At 32.9% G+C, this 21,806-nt stretch overlaps 1 protein-coding gene across 1 annotated transcript; it reads left to right on the forward strand.

Annotated features, from left to right (window-relative positions):
* The first annotated feature begins 10,605 nt into the window (after window positions 1–10,605).
* LOC143051863 (uncharacterized) lies at window positions 10,606–20,853 on the forward strand. The gene is made up of 2 exons (XM_076224852.1): window positions 10,606–10,685; window positions 19,273–20,853. The coding sequence occupies exon 2, from the start codon at window positions 19,369–19,371 to the stop codon at window positions 20,488–20,490; it is 1,122 nt and encodes a 373-aa protein (XP_076080967.1). The 5' UTR covers window positions 10,606–10,685; window positions 19,273–19,368; the 3' UTR covers window positions 20,491–20,853.
* The last annotated feature ends 953 nt before the right edge of the window (window positions 20,854–21,806 follow it).

Here is a 21,806-nt window from a genome sequence, read left to right on the forward strand (position 1 = left end):
TTTAATGTTATAGTCTCTTGTAATTCTGTACAGAATGGCTCTCTTTTTATATATATATATTTTTACATTTAATGAAATGTTGTATTATATATTATTGAAATATGAGACTTAAATAAAATATTTAATTGAATTGAAATACAAAAAAAATCTAAACGAAGAAAGATTACTCTTTTCAATTAAGGCGACAAAAATCAATAGAATAGTACTCAAATATTGTCTTCTGTTTAATTATGTTTCTATGCTTGCAGCTCATAACAATGAATATTCAGCTTATATAGATATAGGAAGATGTGGAGTGAGTGCCAATGAGACAACTCTCCAACCAAATAACAATTGAATAAAGTAAACCATTATAGGTCAATGTACGGCTTTCAACACGGAGCCGTGGCTAACAACGAACAACAAGCTATAAAGGGCCCCAAAATTACAAGTGTAAAACCATTCAAACGGGAAAACCAGCGGTCTACTCTATTTAAAAAAACGAGAAACGATAAACATGTATTAATCATTTTTTGCAACTAAAATACCCCAAGTTTGATTTTAGGACCACCATACTAAAATGTGAACTACTTTGATATATTTCGTAACTTTTTACCTTAAAGAATCCTGGTCCTGAGTAGATTTGGAAGTTGTCGTCAGCAAAAGATTAAAACACCGTTCATTGCGGGCTTCCGTTGTCGTTGATTTCTATATTTTGTGCAATGTCAATTTCATCATGGAACACTTTCTCTACAATCAGGGGTTCATTAAGGGATACAAATATATTTGATATTTATTTTTGATATTTATTTTATTTTATCAAAACACAATACATGATCATGATAATATACAAAGGTATTCTTTCAATGCAGGTAATACAATTACAGATAGTTATAATTAAGTTAATTTTAATACTTCTTACAATTACTAATTCTTAAGAACAGTTTGAGTTTTCTGCTGCAAACTAATTTGTCTATGTTTTGTTTTATTTCTATAGTAAAATTTTGAAGAAGAAAAAAAAAGGATAGAGAAAAATCAAAGAAAAAAATCAAAGAAAAAAATCAAAAGTTTGTCAAAAAAGTAACAAAAAAAATCTAACAAAAAAACAAATACACAAGTTTGAAATTTTTAGGAAAAAAAGAAGAATTGGTCATCTGTGGTTTGCTCTATATATTACTGCCCTTATATTGTTTCTGATTCAAGAAAGGTGGAAAGTAAAGAGCCAGATTTATAGGTTTAATTAGCAAATTTAAAAACAAAAGTCTCATGTATTTGTGTGATTGTTCTCAGTATAAACACAGAAAGTGCCAGCTATTCCATTCTCTCTCAAACTGTTCTTGTTTTTGTTTGTAAATAGCTACAGTTTTTTTAGTACAGTACAGATCATTTAACTTATGTTTGAGTGCCTGAAGTGATAGAACTTGGACATCGACTTGAATAAATATAATAATACTTAATACAGAGTAATATCTTATTTTTTACAATACAGTTTCTAACATCAAAAATACCGAATACAAAAGTCTTACAATTATAGTAAAGTGTTACGTGTGCTGTAGATGAAGTCCATGTATCAAAATGTTCTAACAAAATTTGTACTTATAAGTGTATAATGGTTTCTGGTTGTATATTACAAAAAGTACAAAGAGGGCTTTGTACAAGTTTCATCTTTTCCGGGAAATAATTAGTAGTCAAAACTAGTGGTTTATCCTGTTTTGGAACCACTGTGACGTTAAGCACGTTATTGCGTCAATGCCGTGAAATGCAACAGAGCAATTTGATAAATAGCTCTTCTATGAAAACTAACTAGTTCAGATTTATGAAATTTATATCCATAGATTAGGCAGGTATTACTGTTTCCAAAAATATTAAAAATATTCTTTAATTTTTCATAATAGTTTCAAATAATGATACAAATATTACCAAAAACGTCAAAAATATGCATGTCAGACGTAACAAATTATTCGCAAAATAACTTTTCCGGGAATTTTTGTGGTCTAATAAAAAGTTTAAAATCCGCGAAAATTCGCATGAATGATAAACGTCTAATATAATTTATGACGCCATTGCTGTTTTTTGTGTTGATCGAACTGTAAAAATTTATTTTTTCAAAAATAAATAATCCTCGCCATGGTCAGGTTTCTGAAAATGGTAAGTTATAAAAATTTATCGCTTTTTAAAATATCAGATGATATAAAATTTTGTTTTCATAAATTATTCCTACAAATGTGCTTAGATAGACCATTTCAAATCCGGAATTTTACAGCACTCGCACCACAAATAAAAACGCATCGGCCTCGGGAAAATGTCTTGAAAGATTGTCCAATATCGAATTTCGCCGCTTTTTACAAAAACATTGTCAGTTTCAACGTCATTTTATTAAATATTCAATTTGTAGCATATAAAACAGTGCTTTTTCGTAATTGTGCTTTCACCCCACAATACGATAACATACTTTTTGATAAGCTGTTAAGTCGAAATGACTTCGTTTTTTAACAAATCAAATGTCTTTCAAGTTTGTCCACTGAGCACTTTTCTTACGTTTTGAACGTTTTCGATTCGGGACGCTATACATATATGTGTTTTCAAATTATTTCTAAAAGTTTGTTCTCTGTTTTAGTGTTAAACACCACATCATGTATAAGCGACATTTGTTGTATTTTATTGACCTGTCATCAAAGGTAGGAGAAGCCGGACATCAGGCGACCTTAAGTTTAAATAGTTGCAATAACTGTCGATTAGGAGCTGAGTCGAACAAATCTCGCCACGAGCGTATCTTAAAATTACCATGCTTTTTATCACTTTATATGAACTCATTAGGCCAATCATCTTCCTATAGGCCATCGAATTTGAAAGCAGTTCGTATTATCATATGATATATGAACGATATTTCATTGTTTTTAAATAACAAGTACGGTTCGATTTTATGTTTTAAGATCAGAGGACAAAACAAAATAACCAAATTACAAATTTCGAAAATAGATATAGAATCATAGAAACCACGATAAGAACTGCAATATATAAAAGTAGTTATAATCAAATAGAAAATGAATGATTATCTAAAATGAAAAAAAAACCATATGGTAATTTGTCAATAAATAGGTAAAATATTAATTACAGAACAAAATAATTTCATATCCGAGTCAGAGAGAATTACATATTGCAGATATAAAGAGATAAAGAAACTAAAAAGAAAAGAGCAAAAAAATAAAAGTTACAATAAATATAAATAAAAATACAACACAAGCCGAATCAGAAGTCCGAAAGTTCATTTGCTTGCTTATCTACCAGTAGCAAATATTTCAGACTTTGAAGTATCCATAATATCGATCAAAAATGATTACAATCAAAACGAACAAAGTATACTCGATTACCGACGTAAAACGTCAAATTTTAACGTTACCAATTGGGACGCAATATCGTGCGTAACGTCTGTGCTCTACTATTTGTAGTAGTTTTAAATGGAAGTGTATAAATGAGTTTCATTTCATCATTAGTGACACCAAACTTTTCCATAATTTTCATTTTATTTGTTGGTTCCGTAAGATTTTTTCTCAATATGAGGTACATATCTTTAGAACCTTTTTTATGTTTAAAAAAAATAAACCCTTTATCACAAATACCGCATTGAAATGGTTTCTCGCTATTATGTGTACTCATGTGTGTCTTTAAGAGTTTTATTTGTCCAAATCCAACACCACACACACACCAAATTTATGAGGTTTGACTCGTATATCCAAGGTTTGTTCCATATCATCTCTGGTATCTGACGTCTGCTCAATATTTTCTCCAGTATCTGACATCTGTTCCATATCATCTCTAGTATCTGACGTCTGCTTCATACTTTCTCTATCAATAAAACAAAACAAAGCTAAACCTCTCACTTGTATAACAGTCGCATTAACTTCCATTATATGGACAATGATGCGTGAAGAAAACATACAGACAGAAATAAGAGGTAAAAATGTCACAAATAGGGGTACAGCATTCAACATTGTGTTATAAACTTAATCAAGACCAAGCATATAAGCAAAAATTAATGACAAAAATACACTAATTTATTATAGTCCAATCACACTATGACGGGATTTATATTAAAGTGCAGTGCCAAGTCATATATGTATCAAAAAAACACATAGGCCAAAAAAATAATTAAGGAAAATATGAATATGTTAAATTGCATTTGCATGATAGTCGAAGACAAATGAGAATCAAGCGTTCTTCAAGTAAGTAGCTGCATCATTATGAACTAACCCAGCAGCAGCAAAAGCAGCAAAAACAGCCACATCAACATTAGCAGCGACACATCTAAGGGACCGACAATGTGGATGCACTGTTCGTTGTTTTCCTCGTAAAGAGGCTGCCACCTTTTATACAACCAAACGATCCTTTCTTGACACGATCTGCACAGCCTTTTTATTTGTTGAAGCATATTTATTCCTAAAATGACTTTTTTTTGCAGGATGCTAGACCATACACAATCATGGTAAAAGGGTGTCTGAACACGAAAGCCTCCTGCTTTTGCTGCTTCTGGGTTAGATCATGATGTTACAACTGCTCACTGGATGAATGTTTGCTTCTCGCCTGTCTTCGAAGGTCGTGCAAATGCAATTATACAAATTCTTGTTTTCCTTAATTAATATCTTTGGGCTTATATTTCTCCATTCATTATATTTTTGCCTCACATATGTCTCTGTTCCTCATATTTTCGCTTCAATATTTCTATATTGTTTATATTTTTGTCTAGCATATTTGTCTATTTCTTATTAACCCCACCCCCTAATATCACTGTATTATTAATGTTTCAGCCTTCCACATTTCTCTATTTTTTATATATTGTGCCTGCCATACTTTGTATTTTATATATTTTCACCTCCCACAACCTCTACTCTTCGTGGAGGTTTAACCTAAGGTATGATGTATAAGTGTATCTCATTTCAAAACATCAGATGTGTTTTATCTCTTTATCCAATTATTTCAGGTATCTTTTTTATCATGAACATATGATATTAATTAGACGGTTCACGGAGGTGTGCCGGATAGTAGGAAGTAGAAATTTGTAATGCTTTTTTAATATATTTTATTACATGATATCAAACGTTTTAATCCAAATTATCTGTATAAGTTCATCAAATATTCATAGTACCGTCTACTGAATTGAGTGACAGTTTATGTGATTAACTGATTGAATATAAATAGTGTATCTTGAAGAATTCTTACAGTTGTTATAAGCATGTCTTAGTAGTAACTTATCTAAGAACGTTTACTTTCCACAGACAAATGGTTCCGGTGTTGGGTTTAAAGAGTAAGCGTTTAGCTAAGAAGAATTCAGGTCCACTTTCCACAAGGGTGTGACGTGACTGATCCAACATTAAGAGATGGTGTCCAAGGTTAAAGTCCAAATATGGCGTCGGGGTTCCGATTTCAGGGTCAATTGGTCAAATCCTACGTTCGCGTCTCGATTTCAGGGTCTTATTTTACGTCGACGTCCAGGGTGTAGGCCCTTATGATACTTTGACGACCTAATGTCATAACCTCATGGTTTAACCCTAAGGTATGATGTTAATGTCCCGATTTTAGGTCCAAATATGGCGTCGGCGTCCTGATTTTAGGATTTACACTGTTAAACAAGACGGTATTGCGTCCGCGACCTGATTTAAGGTCTTATATGGAGTCAGCGTCCAGGGTTTAGGCCAAAATATGGAGTCGGAGTTTCGATTTCAGGGTATACATGGACAAAACTATGGTAAGATGTTCGCGTCCCGAAATAAGATCTTCTATGGCGTCGGCGTCTAGGGTTTAGGCCAAATATGGCGTCGGCGTCCCAATGTCAGCATGTACATGAACCAACACTAAAGTTTGATGTTCGCATCTTTAATTAAAGTCTTATATGGCGTCGGTGTCAACGCCCAGGGTTTGGGGGGTAATACTGCTCGGCTATCACTACTAGTAAGATTCTTTCCACGTTCTGACAAAACAAATAATGGGTAAAAGATATTATAATAATCTATGACGCAATACTGGCCATTTTTCATAAATTAGAAATACAAATTAAAAAAATATGATCACCCCTAAAAAGTTTTTTTTTTATCTTTAACACCCCCTTGTTCCCCCGGAGTAAATACTACTCATTTCAATCTCAGTCTCTTCAATATCAGTCGTCGTCCGTCGTCAATCGCCATAAACTATCTAAAAAACCTTCTCCTCTGAAACTACTTGGCCAATTATCTTTATACTTTACAATGTATCTAAATGTTCTTTGGTTTATAAATTGTATCCGAAGATATGGTTCATCAATTCTGACTTCAAATATTGTTAGTTTCTAAGTAAAACTTTATTTGGATTCGGCATATTGACAAACAATACAAACATAAGCTCTAATGAGCTTTTCACCGAATATAAAAACATATGCAATAACAAATAAAACAAGGCATGCAGCATGCAATAAATAATAAGAAGCAGCACCAAAAATTAACTCTAAGCAAATAGCATATACATGTATCTTGCAAAATACCAAAACATATATATGAAGCACTAAAATTTAAAAAAAAAATCTGTTTAAAAAATTAATTTTTAAATAATTTATGATTTATAAAGTAAAAATTTCAAATCTTTCAAATTTTAAAAGGTAAAAAACAAAATTTCAGTTGCAAAGCAGGCTGTTAATGCAACATAAAAAGCATAAATATTGTAACACAAAGTTATCTACAGGCAGAGCAAAAACATTCTGTTCCACTCCAGGACTGTACAAGACTCTTAAAATGTGAGAGGCTGTTAACAGTCCTGAAGTGGTCAGGTAAGCTATTCCATAAAGTAGCAGCAGCAAAACTAAAAGATTTTTTTTCAATATGAGGTAGTTCTTACCTGTGATAGTATCATATCAACGATAATAAGGATTCGGCACGAAACGGGGAAATGCTCGGCATAGCCTCGCTTTACCCCTTTCTAAGCCTCATCCTTATATCGCTGATATGTCAAGTCAATGCACTATTATTGTCTATATATAACTATGTGTAAGCCTTATTTTAGCCTGGATATTTAGTACTGATATTGTCATCTGATAAAGTCATGCTGATTATAAGATGCACAGTTTTCTCTACTTTCAAAATCTTTCTGTTTGAAAAGAGGGACGAAAGATACCAAAGGGACAGTCAAACTCATAAATCTAAAACAAACTGACAACGCCATGGCTACAAATGAAAAAGACAAACAGACAAACAACAGTACACATGACACAACATAGAAAACTAAAGAATAGACAACATGAACCCCACCAAAAACTGAGGATGATCTTATGTGCTCCAGGAGGGTAAGCAGATTCTGCTCTACATGTGGCAACCGTCGTCTTGATCAAGTGATAACAAATCCGGTATATAGTCTAATTCGGTAGGTCACATTCATGAAAGGGAAGGGGATGGATTGTAGTTACGACGCAAGGAACATATCCGATATCATTTGTGAAACGGTGAAACCGTCGACCTGGAACTTATCAATTATTGGTAATATTAACTATTTGAAAAACAAAAGGGCCTGGAATGGAGTAATGTTTTATCATCAGCATTGTACAATATTAGTTATAAATAAAGTTGAATTCTTTGTTTCGCTGTTTTGCGTCATGCTGGCTAACAAATTGGAAACTGTACCTATACTCCTTATTTTAAGTAGAGATTTTTAGTATTCGTATTGTCATTTTTAAAGACATACTGATTAAATACTACAATAGGAAACAATGTGGCAATGACATAATTGAATAGTGTCAACCCTGTGACTATGACCCGTGTTGTAGCAAATCATAAATACACCGTTCGGTGGTGTGCCTGTCAGATGCGGAACGTACAGATAAGGTATATGTGTCACTGTGAATATACTATTGGTATCGGAATCGGATTCGACACGGAACATGTTAATTATTGGCAATATTAACTATGTGGAAAACAAAAGGGTCTGGAGTGGTGTAATTTTTAATCAACATCATTTTGCTATATTAGCTATATTTAAAGTTGAATTCTTTGATTTGTTGTTTTTATTTTAGTATTATAGATGTATATATTTCTTTGATTTCGGTTAAATTAATCAAATTATAAACTTTTGACAATAATATTATATTTCTGTTTTCCGATCTAATATAAATATTCAAACCAGCATGCTCTCGCCTAAGATATGATGAAGATAAACAATATCACGTTAACTAAATCTTCAAACATAATTAGTTTACATGTTATCGATATAATGCATAATACCTCGTTATAATTGACCTAGAAACACACAAGTGTACAGTGGTCGTTTTAGAACAAATATAATCGCATGTTGTATTGTATGATGGCCGGTTAAGGCCATTTCGCGTTTTCGCCTTTCATATTCTGTCTGAGATTCGGCCATTAAGACAGTATCGTCAGCATTTACAATGACATATAATTTTAAATAAACATTTGACTTTATTTCTTACTCATCAGAGATACATGTAGTGCATAACCCTTCTAAATTACTAAGAACCTTTAATGTTTGTCAGAGTCTTTCAACGATACTTTCACACTCTTATCCGTACATATAGTTTTGTTTATTTTGGTAAGATTTTTTCCCTTTAGATTTTCTCCTTTTCATATATTTATCCCTTTTCTCTGTTTACTTCCATGTTATAAAAATTACTTTTGTTGCAATACACATAATGCAATGAGATAAGCTAGACTTCAATATTTATCTTGACTGTGGTCAAGGATTAACAGCTGGACACTGGTATCAAAAGATGATTAGTTTATTCGCCCCTCCTAAATGACTATATATTTAGATTAATTACCATGTGCTTTTATTTTCATCATTTCATTGTCAATTTCCTCCTTGGTACGATATGAGTATGACTTTCAGCTTTTACAAGCTGTGCAGATTAATACTTACTTCAATTTATGTGATAAAAAATATCTTAAAACAATATCTGTTAGACTGTAAATTCATTAAATATATAATCATATTATGAATAAATTCAATTAAATAACTTCCATAACCTCCCTCCCTCCCTTTTCATCAGTCCGATACAAAATACTCGTGTTTGTCTTTAGAAAGATATAAATATTCTAAGATAGCCATGCGTATGTGCCTGGTTTAAGTCTGGATCCTGTAATTCAGTGTTTGTCGTTAGTTTTATGTGTAACATATTTGTTTTTGTTCATTTTTTTTATATATATATATAAGTCCGTTAGTTTTCTTGTTTGAATTGTTTTACACTGTCTTATCGGGGCCTTATATAACTGACTATGCGGTATGGGCTTTGCTCATTGTTGAAGGCCGTACGGTGATCCATTGTTGTTAATGTCTGTGTCATTTTGGTATCTTTTGGACAGTTGTCTCATTGGCAATCATATCACATCTTATTTTTTATATTGAAGATGGTGGCTATTATACCGGCTCTGATTATTGTAGTACCATTGTTAGTATTGGCCTTTAGTTAATTCGGCTTTATAACTGTTTATTTGTGTGCAGAGAAAATTATTGATGCATGGCTAATTTGACAAGTTGCTAGTTTTATTATCTGCAGTTAAAGTTGAACTGTCAGATGTGATAAAGACCAGAAACGATGTCTTAGGGTGTAGTGTAATAAAATTAGTTATGGCTTATTTTTGTTTGTCTAGCGATAAAGAAATTAAACTCTATGATAAAGACCCATTGCAATTTCAGAATAATGGATGAGTTCAGACACACTTTTGTCAGACTATGTAGAGACAATCACACAGATTCACCAGATTTTATAATTCACCAGTTATATGGTAACTTTCAGCTGTTGTTACTTAATTATTTTTCTCTTATAAATAAATTATTAATTTCACAATGACTGATGAATGTTTTTAACATGTTTAAAGATTATGTCTCTCAAATATTTTTAGCGGTTTTGAATACTGGCCTGCCAGTGATGGATCCAGGGTGGGGTAGGTGTCCGGGGTAGGACCCCCCCATTTTTGAACGATCAATGCATTTGAATGGGAGCATATAGTCGGAACCCCTCCCCCATTTTTACCCTGGGTTGGGACCCCCCCCCCTTTTTAAATGAATGGATCTGGCACTGTCCGGTATATCAGTAAATTATAATTACATTGCAGTTGATTCTTCATAAATTGACAGTGCACATTTTTATAAAACTTTTCAGAAGTCAAAATAATCTTTTTACCCTCTTAATTTTGTATCGTTCTTTAAGTTAATAACAAATAATGTGTTTTATCAGACGGCACTGTTTCCTATCAATTTTTTTGGATATATATTATATTTCAAAATAAGAGTAGATAACTTTATAGAATTTTCCTCTTTTAATTCACATCAAATAATACTTTTTATTTGTAAAAACGCTTAAAAAGGTTTGTCATCCGGCGAATTTTCAAAATTTAAATTGGACTTTTGGTTTTTTGGTTCAAATTGGTTTTAAAACCTAAAAATTATAAATATTAGAATTAGTCTTAAAAATAATGGTTCGCGCTAGAAGCTTTATGGTTTTTTTATATTCATAATTTATATTTATAGGGTTTTCTTTGATTCTAGTTAATTTGAGCTAAGGTGACATACTTACTGTTTTAAAAGGTTACATAATATATCTGTACTGCATTCCAATATTTCCAATCAGGCGTTCCATAGGTATATCTTTATTATCTCCCTTTGAATTTTGATTCGAGATGCACGTCACGTTAAGGTTGAATTCAGCTTGTTTACATTTACTAGTTTAACAAAAGGTAAGAGTTTGAATATTTGCAATTTGATATAGTAATTTATATATTCACTTAAATCAAGATGAATATAAAAAAGTGTGTATTTTTAACCGGCAAAATCACGTTCATCCGAAATTCTTTGTTTGATCGGAAAATGTATGGAAAGCCTATTTAACATTGATAAGTTATAAGAATCTCCCTCATTTTACAATCAATAAAATCTTTGAAATTCAAACACAAGGTTAATAACAACAAAAGGAAGGTTGGGATTGATTTGGGTGTTTACGGCATAGGGGATAAAATGGGGCTCACATAAGCATTTTTCTGTTTCCAGACAATATTTTGTGGAACGGTAACGTAACGGTACCCAAATTGCACCTATTTTGACAGTTTTTTTACCTACGTTTTTTTATGATCAAGAAAAAAATGTCCATACTGTGTTTATTTTGTAGCCCTATCCTTCTTGATTGCAAAGGTACGCCAATTTTAATTTTTAATCCATATTGAGTCATACTAAAATTGGTTTGAATCAACCTTCAAACTATCCATGATTCTGTAATGAGGAGTACCCAAATTGCATCCATGCTTAAATTCACATCGTCAAAAGTCTAATAACCGAGCTTTTGTTTAATTTCTCCAAATATTTTGATCAATTGGATATATGTCCATGTTTACTCTTCATATTTTACGCAATGGATACTTATAATATATTGTATTTGCTAATTTTAAAAAGATGACGTTTTGATGACGTCGCATGGTGACGTTTTCTTACATTTTGCTTTTTCAGTAAACAGTCCACCTGTTGATAAATACTGTGAACGTTTTGTGTATATCTAAATATGTTTACATATGTTGAAAGACGAGGGTAGTATCAAATCATAAAAATACAAATTGTTTAGTATCTAGGAAATCTTGTAAGATTTTTGTTGCTATTTTTTTCTAAATAGGTGCAATTTGGGTACTCGGTGCAATTTGGTTACCCTTACGTTATATAAATCTCTCTAAAATTATACCACAAGTTTCCATACCAGAAAGGAAGTGATGGCCAAAAATAAGGGACAAAAAAAGGGTGGAAACAGGGGTGCCCTGGTTAATGGTGGTTAATGGACAATTACTTGTTTAATTAAAATTTGGATTTAATTTACCTCGCTTACACTGCTTATAAATTATTACATGGGTTATTATGTTTACGAACTTCATTAGGAATTTGAATTGAGATTTTAACCATATCTTTTATAAAATGCGGTTTAACCGTTTCTGAGTTTAAGGTTTATTCAATAAAAAGGGGGGATTTTCAAGTTTTCGGACAATTACGAAAAGCAATTTCACCATTTTGCAAGAAAGATTAGTGATTAATTTATTTCCAGCAAAATGAGCTTCCTTTTAATTATTATCAGTGTTAGACTATATGTTCCAAATTTACGGGGGGGGGGGGGGTTATTACAAAAGGGGGGATTTTCCAGTTTTTGGATAATAACTCAACAATTTTTTCAGATTTGTTTTGTGGCACTTTGGTAGATAGTTTATTACTATTGCTGTCAGTTTCCTTTTGATTTCTTTAAATCTTATAGATTTTATGTTTTTGAGTTTTAAGATTTTATTTATAACAAGAACTATACTTACTTAAAGATACTTAAAGATGTTTTCCGGTACAGGATCCTCACGGCTCCTCTTCACCAGACTCATATATTAGGTCATTATTATTACTGTTACTGCTGCTTCCGGTTATAACTGCGCGGTAATCAGAATAATATAGTTCCTCATTTTTCCAATGATTGTCTAGTCTGTTTTTAAAGGCATTAACAGACGGTGCCTTAACCACTTTTTCTGGTAGTTTGTTCCAGGTTTTAGCTATTCTCACCGTAAAGCTATTTTTCCTTAGATTAGTATTAAACCTTTGGTGCATGATTTTAATACTGGTTGTTCTTGTACTGTGTCTATTCTCTGTACTCGACATTAATTTAAGGAAAGTACTAGTTTCCGGGTCATATTTATTGTGTATAATCTTATAAGTCTCAATCATGTCCCCTCTTATTCTTCTGTACGCTAGTGTTGGTAATTTTAATTTCTTTAGTCTTTCTTCGTAGCTTAGGTTTTTAAGTCCAGGTATTTGTTTCGTAGCTCTCTTTTGTACACTTTCAATTTTATCGATATATTTTTTCTTAAAAGGTGCCCATACTGAACTAGCGTAATCTAGATGTGTTCTTACAAGTGTTTTATATAATGGAATAAAGATTTCTGCATTTAGATTTTTGAAAGATCTTCTTAATGCCGCAAAGATTGAATTTGCTTTGTTTACTTTCTCACATTTATGCTTTTCAAAGGATAATTCTTCATCAATGACTACCCCTATATCCTTCTCTTCTTTGCATCTGCTTATTTCTTTTCCTAGTAGATTATATTTTTCAATCTCTTGTTTTGATTTTTTGCTGATATTTATATGTTTACATTTTTCTGGATGAAACTTGAGTAACCATGTATCACTCCATTTTTCTAGTTTGTCTAAATCCTTTTGTAATGTTTCGTGGTCTCTGTCTTCCTTTATTATTCTAAAAATTTTTGTATCATCAGCAAATAAGTAAGCATCTGAGTTAACTCCTTCCGGTAAGTCATTGATGTAGAGTACAAACAAGAGTGGTCCTAGAACTGAGCCTTGTGGTATACCTGAGGTTACTTCCTTCCATTCCGATGCTTCACCATTTATTGAGACTCTTTGTTGTCTATTTAAAAAAGAAAATCTCTTATCCAATCTAGTATTGGGTTTTTTATTCCATAATTTTCGATTTTCTTTAGCAGCCTTTTGTGTGGAACTTTATCAAATGCTTTCATGAAGTCTGTATATACACAATCTACCTCATATCCGTCGTCTATCGCCTCTGTCCATATGTCAATTACCTCTAGTAATTGCAATGAGGTTGATCTCCCAGACATAAAACCGTACTGCTTATTTGAGAATAACCTGTTTAGCTTCATATGCTTTATTATATGCTCTCTTATGATTTTCTCCAATATTTTACATACAACTGATGTTAGACTTACTGGACGGTAATTTTTTGCTTGTGATTTGTTTCCTTTTTTAAATATAGCGCTAACAAGTGCATTCTTCCATTCTTTTGGTACTGTCTTTTCTTTCAATGATTGGTTAAAGATCAAGCTCAAGGGTTCAACTATACTTTCCATTGTTTCTCGCAGCAATCTGGGGTGTAGTTTATCAGGACCTGGTGATTTATCAATCTTTAGGTTTTTTAAGTGTTTCATTATCATATCTTTGTTGATAATTAGATCAGTTACTTCATTTTCAATTTTTATTGGATTTGGTACAGGGATTTCGTCATCTGGTTCTTGTGTAAATACACTAGCAAAATATTCTGAAAGTATTTCCGCTTTTTCTTTATCGTCATCTGTTTTTGGAGATTTCGTATTGTCGGGGTCAGTGTGTAGGTCGCCTATACCTTCCCTTGTTTTTGACTTTGATTTTACGTAGCTCCATATTGCTTTTGGGTTTGCTTTTGCATTTTCTGATAATCCCTTTTCAAATTTCTTCTTTAGTTTATTAACTGATGATTTTGTTTTATTCCTTACTCTATTATACTCAGCTCTAATTTCTGGGTCTTGATTGGTTACAATTTTCTTTGACAGTATATTTTTCCTCTTAATTAAATTTCTTGTTTTTTTTGTCAACTGGGAAAGCGTTTTTCTTCTTTCCTATTTGTGTCGTTTTTTTTTGTTGGTACGAATCTTTGTTCTAATTCGTTTAAAGTGGTTAAAAAGTATTTTCAGTTTGTGTCAACAGATAAGTCATCTTTTAATTCTTCCTGCCAACTTATCTTATCCAATTCTATTTTAAAATCATGGTAGTTCCCTTGGTCATACAGCTTAGCTATTCTTGGTTTGTTCTTTATGTTTATATAACAGTTGAAGTCAAAGGACAGTACACAGTGGTCACTTTTTCCTAGTGGGCTCATGTATTCTAGATTATTAATCATTTCTTCTTCGTTCGTCAATATCAAATCTAAGGTATGCGGAGTATCTGTACCTCTCCATCTTGTTGGTTTGGTTGTATGTTGGAATAGAAAGTTTTCTTGTATCGATTCTAAAAATCTGTTTTCGATGCTATTTTCATTTTCTCCTTTTGTGTTCCATCTCTCCCAATCAATTGCTGGGTAATTAAAGTCTCCCATAATAAGTATATGCGAAAAACCTTTCTGAGTTGCTTCTGATATTAATTCCGTTAGTTTATCATTATACTCCTTTTTGTTGTTTGATGGTGATCTGTATATTAGGCCTATCAATAGTTTGTCATTTTGATTAAGTTTGATCTTAATAAATATGTTTTCTTGGAATTGGGCTTCCATATTTACTTCTGTCGATTCAAGATTTGAGTCTATATATAATAGTAGTCCTCTTCCATCATCTGTGTCTAAATTTTTCTCATACATTTTATAGTTTCCCACCTCTGGTAGTGAGTATTCTGCCTTGGATGGTTTGTACCTATTTACCTTTGGTTTAACTTCTGTTATTCCAATTATATTTGGTTTATTATCCCTTGCTCTAACTATTAATTCGGATAATTTGTTGAATAGCTGGTCTGCATTTGTATAAAAACAGTTCAATTTGGGTAGAACTGTAAAACTATTTACATCTTCGCCGTTAAAAACCTTTTCCCTATTATTTACAGTTTTATTTACATCCTTTGAACTTTTTTTCACTACTTCTTTATTTTTATCACTTTTCGGGCCCAGGGTGGTCCTCTTACCTTGTATTGGTATTCCCCCGATAAGCATTGTTCTTGTAGCTGTTTTGCTTCTGCCCATAGTAATTTCTCCTGTTCCCTTTCACTTTGTGTCAGGTCGTTACTAACGTTGACTTTTTCATACTTTGGCATACCTCTGATATAGTGCATATTTTTGAATAGGGTAAGCTTTGAGTCTATACTTTTAAGATTAACCAATAAGAGTCTCCTATCTTTCTCACTATCGTACTTCCCTAGCCTTTTGGTTTTCACTATATTTCCTTCCTCCAGGTTTATTTTTGCATCATAGAAAAGTTCATTTATATTCTGAATATCATGGTCTATTCTTTCTTGTTTAACCTCAGATTTATTTTCTGTAATGCCAAATATGATTAAGTTATTCTCTCTTGCTTTTCTTTCATTCATCTCTTCTATCACTGTTGTAACTGTTGCTTTCTTTTGTGGCCCTGTTCCCTTATTTTCAGCTTCTTCCATTTGTTTATGTACAGCAGCCCCTGTTTTAGTAGCTTCATCTTTAGCTATTTCTCTGATCATATCTTTATCACAGCTATTTTTAATTATTGATTCTTCTACTATTTCCCTAACTCTTGTCTCATCACATTTAGTGTCAACAGCTAATTCTATAGCTTGTATTCTCTGCTCATAATTTGTCATTATCTCCTTGCATCTCGCCTCTATCTTTAGATCAGTAACTATATGTTCTTCTACTATCTTTCTACATGGGACGCAGAACCACATTGAGTCTGATTTGCTTAAGAGGTCATATTCTGCGTTTGATTTGTTAAGGCACTTGACACAGAAGTGATCCTTGCATCTCTGACATTCTAGAAGTTTAGCATTTTGGTCTTTATATACTATTGAGCAGATTTTACATTCCCATGGTTCCTCGTTCATTACGTCAACTGATGTACCTCTGTTTCGTCTAGACATTATAACGCCTGCTCTTGATAGTTGATAGAGCTTCTCTATCTATTATCTAGTTGTGACAGTGATAATGTGATTTTAGGGCTTCCCTAAGAATCTAATTATACACCTAATTGTTTTTGTTGTATGATAGAGCTTCTCTAATTATACACCTAATTGTTTTTGTTGTATGATAGAGCTTCTCTATCTTACTCTTAAGATTAAAATAACTGTCCTTGCATGTATAGTAGGGCTTCCCTAGCTATTTCTGTTTTCTTATGATATCCTTTATTGATTTACCCTTGAGCTTGTAGTATAGGGCTTCCCTATCCTAAATAAAATATTATCAACTCTCTTTTGTACTCTTTCCAGACTGGGACACCTTTATTTTATTATATTATAGGGCTTCCCTACTCTAAATAAAAATATTTTTCACTCTTGTTTGTACTCTTTCCAGTATGGGTCACCTTTGTTTATTTTATAGGGCTTCCCTATAATTAAATTCCTTATATTCTAAATATAGACAAACAGGGCTTCCCTATTTATTCTAAATTGTTACAATTGCTATATATATCTCCAACTCATTTAGGGCTTCCCTATAAGAGTCATTCAGCTTATAATAAGGCTTCCTTATAATAAGTTCGACTAACACCTATCTTCCGATAGTTCTAGCGCTAGATCAATAAGTTTATAAATCCACAGCTTTGCTATAGTTCGTGTTGGATGTACACCGTCTTGTAGCAGATTATAGTTTTTCCTATATCTAACCCGTCTGTCCTTTTTTGATTTATTTGATATAATTAAATCTTGTGATAGCCTAGGTGTTGCTGTATATCTGTTGATTAGTTTTATCTGACGATTATAGTAATCAACTTGTTGGCATACCTGATTGTCAATTTCTGTAGATAACTGTACTAATCTGTTCGTTTTAAATTTATCGATCACTAGAGATGGTTTTTTATTTGGTTTATGTCTTTCATTGTCTTCTTTTCTTATTGCATATCTTTTGTTTGCTCTAGTTATAGAATAATATGGACAGTCTATAAACAATACTGTGCTGCTTGGTTTTAAGTCTTGTATTTGTTTTTTTACTTCTCTATACTTGGTTAGAATGAATTCTATGCTCTGGTAAGGGTATTTTCTTGTTTCTATTGTTCTTTTTACTTTCCTTGTAATTTCACAAGTGCCTAACCATATGTAAACTATTGGGTTATCTGATGATGTTGATTTTAGTTTATGAAGTAGGTCTTCAATATGATGTTTATTTTCTATGGCCGCCCCTCTTTTGTATATCACATTGAAATTTCCTTTAACGGAATTTGGTGTGTAGTCTTGTAATCCAACACCTTTACTATCGGTGAAAAGGTATGTTTCTCGGTCTAGCGCCGCACCTCTTATTTTTGAGTAAAACTTCTTCCTTTCTTTCAATATTTTTGTCACCGACATATATATATTATATTACTGTATTATTAAGTCAACTTGTGGTTATATGGAAAAGTTTAAACAGTAGTTATTTTATTATCAATAGTAGATTTGGTCCGTATAGGGCTTCCCTATGGCGGACAAGGAGAAAAACGTGGTGGATGACTTTATGGCTACATATTTCTGATGTTATGCGTTCAAATGTCAAGATAATGTGATATATTTGGATAATATGATGTAATGATGTAATTTGATGTATAAATTGGCTTGGATGGACACAAATTTGAATGATTGACACAGATTTACCAAAAATTTTTTCACTAGAAAAAATTTCTACTTGCTGTAGACCGGAACCGGAAGCAGAAACTTAAAAAAGATATCCGACGTATTTAAATTTGAGTATATGTTTAAAACTGTCATTTCGATAGACCATTCAAATAACGTTTTCTCTGTTTGTGTTCAGTATTCTCGGTCCTCGTATCATTCTGTTATACTCACCAAAACCCCGTCGAAATCTCACATGCGAAGGTGCGTTCTAAAATTAATGTACGTTCGTACAACAAATTTTACATTGAAAATTATATGATTGTCCCGAATAAACAACTGTCATGGATGCAAAGAGCTATTGAAGAAACAATCATTTTAATAAAAATATAAATCTTTGTAAGATCTAGTTCAAATATTTATAGTTTTTCACTTGCTTTCCATCACGATATAATAAACGAGACGTTTTTTCGAACACAACCAAATCACCCACCATGACAGCATTTTGTCCAATCACAGAAAGGATTTTCGAGCATGCGTATTCTGTTGCCATAGTTAAGCGTCCTTAAGTTCAAAGGGCACAAACAGAAACTATACCGACTACGTCGGAAAAAGGGGTGAATTTCACGTTTTCGTACAATATCCTTAAAGTGCTAAAAACGGTTGTCATTAGACTTTGATGACTGATTCATATCTATTAAGATAACCTCCATTTAGTTACTAGTGGGTTTTTTCTATAAACTGATATAACATATTGAGATATTATTGAACTTTATCGAAATAGTGACGGACGTATCATGCGCTCATGGCACAGTAGTTTGCATGTTTCCATTGTGTATTTGTATAAGTTAATTCTATACATTTATTTCCCGTACCTGAGGGAAATATGAAGATTTATTCACCCAAGAAAAACATATTTCATCAGGGCATCGACCGAGGGCAGTATGACACTTCGAGGGTGAGCAAATCTTTATATCTCCCGAATCCAAGCGAAATAAATGTTTTATTCTACTGTCTATACTTAACTTCTGAATATAGAATTAACATAGTTGTTTTCTTTTTCGTGTTCTTTTATAACTAAACACATCACACACAATGATATGATAATCAGTACCGATTTAAAGTAAATTTATTATTCAATCTTTTCTATTTGTTTTAAGATTTGAAATAAGTTTTTGTCGCACAAGGCAATCCCGACGTTCAGAGAGGAATATTCCATGTATTTATTAACTAAGTAAATAATATACACTTAAATTTTATCATTTTAAGGTTGGCTGAGTGGACAAGAAGAAAAGATAAAATCGTGGAAATATAGCATTCTTCGTTACAATCCCTGTTATTCTAACCTGCCGAGACAATTCTAAGATGTTTCACATTGGTCGTGGTGGACAGGAAAGGACGGGAAAAAATACATTTTTGGAAATGGAGAATAAAGAGATTTTAACAGTTGTCCAACCAACAGACAATTTAGCGACGTTCCATGGTGGACAGGACAAGACAGACCCTGAACAACTTACAGACAATTTAGAGATTGTCCACGGTGGACAGGACAAGACAGAAACAAAAATGTTTTCTGATACTGAAAATAAACTTACAGTCATCCCTCTTGATAAGACTAGTACAGACCAACTGATGAACAGGGATAGATTATCAGAAACGAAAAATAACGAGATTTTAACAGGTATCTCCCCTTACGACAAACCTACAGACAATTTAGAGACGATCCACGGTGGACAGCACAAGACAGAAAAAAAGAGTCGCATTATAAAACCTAAAGGTAATGAACGTTTTAAATGTGGAATGTGTGGTGTGGATTTCAGTAAGAATAAATACCTACAGCAACACATGGGGATACATACTGTTGATAAACCTTATAGATGTGACGTTTGTGGCTCAGTATTTCGCATGTCAAATCTCTTACAAAAACACACAAGAACACATACTGGTGATAAACCATACAAATGTGATATATGTGATAAGGCATTTAGACAGAGTTCTCACATGCGGACCCACATGAGAACACATACAGGTGATAAACCGTTTAAAATGTGTAAATGTGATGTATGTGAAAAGGAATTTAGTCAGCGTCCTGACTTAACGAGACATATGAGAACACATACTGGTGATAGACCTCATCAATGTGAAATATGTGATAAAACGTTCACTAGGAAGGAACACTTACGACTACACATGAGAATACATACTGGCGATCTACCATTTGCGTGTAATGTATGTGGTAGAGGTTTTAATTATAAAATCGACGTTGAACGACACGCAAGCAGGCATTCTAAATGTGTTGAAAGACCTTATAAATGTGATATTTGTGAAAAAGATTTTATTCTGAAACATAACTTACAGAATCACATGAGAATACATACAGGCGAGAACCCATATGAATGTGAAACATGTGGTCAAACATTTAGCCTTTCAATTTTCTATGCCAGACATATGACAAAGCATAATAATAAGAAGGACAAATTAGTTTAGTTCAAAATAAGCAAAATCAGGGATGTCAAGGCTGCCATTCATGCCATTCTTACCTATATTTCTAAGGGAGGAAACTCTGAACAAATTACCTTTTGTATGGCCTTATCTGACAAGTCGTATTAAACATTATATTATATATTTGATATATATAGTGTTTAATAAATAGGAAATTATCATTTAACTTTGATGGTAGGGGTTTATGCCAGCCTTTTTCGCTAAAATATAATGCCAGCCTTTTTCGTTAAAATATAATGCCAGCCTTTTACCATGTTTACGCTAAAATATAATGCCAGCCTTTTTCGTTAAAATATATTCTGATTAATGTTTTCGTTATTAAAATTAATGATAAATTCTTAAAAAAAATATATTAAAGCTTGCGTGCTTCGAAATTAATTTATAAAGGAAATAAAAGAATGACACTGACCACCAACCGTCGAAGTTAAAATCGTCGTTTCCTTCGAAAAAGACGCATATAACTGACACTTAGGTACACGCACGAATTGACATTTTTTAGACACAAAAGAGAGGGTCAAAAGATCCCAGAGTGACAGTCAAACTCATAGATCGAAAACAAACTAACAACGCAATGGCTTACGAATAAAAGGCAAACAGACAAACAATAGTATACACGACACAACACTGAAAACTAAAGAAGAACCATCATGAGCCCACCAAAAACTGGGGGTGACCTCACGTGTTCTGGAAGGGTAAGCCGATCCTGCTCCACATGTATGTGGCACCCGTCGTGTTGCTCATGTTCGGACGAACCCGACATATTATACATGTTATAAAATAGAGAAAATACACACACCCGAATTACCACTTGGAGACAGTATAAGATAGAGCACATGCACACACCCGAATTACCACTCGGAGACAGTATAACATAGAGCACATACACACACCCGAATTACCTCTCGGAGACAGTATATAATAGAGCACATACACACACCCGAATTAGCACTCGGAGACAGTATAAAATAGATCACATAAACTCACAAGAATTACCACTCGGAGACAGTATAAAATAGAGCACATACACACATCCGAATTACCACTCGGAGACAGTATAAAATAGAGCACATACACACACCCGAATTACCTCTCGGAGACAGTATATAATAGAGCACATACACACAGCCGAATTACCACGCGGAGACAGTATAAGATAGAGCACATACACACACCTGAATTACCACTCAGAGACAGTATAAGATAGATCACATAAACTCACCAGAATTACCACTCGGAGACAGTATAAAATATAGCACATACACACACCCGAATTACCACTCGGAGACAGTATATAATAGAGC

Source organism: Mytilus galloprovincialis, chromosome 11, assembly GCF_965363235.1.
Source record: "Mytilus galloprovincialis chromosome 11, xbMytGall1.hap1.1, whole genome shotgun sequence".
In the NCBI taxonomy this organism is placed as follows: domain Eukaryota; kingdom Metazoa; phylum Mollusca; class Bivalvia; order Mytilida; family Mytilidae; genus Mytilus; species Mytilus galloprovincialis.

What these genes read in the sequence shown, in the direction of transcription:
- LOC143051863 (XM_076224852.1), top strand. Translation starts at nt 19,369, where the DNA reads ATGTTTCACATTGGTCGTGGTGGACAGGAAAGGACGGGAAAAAATACA.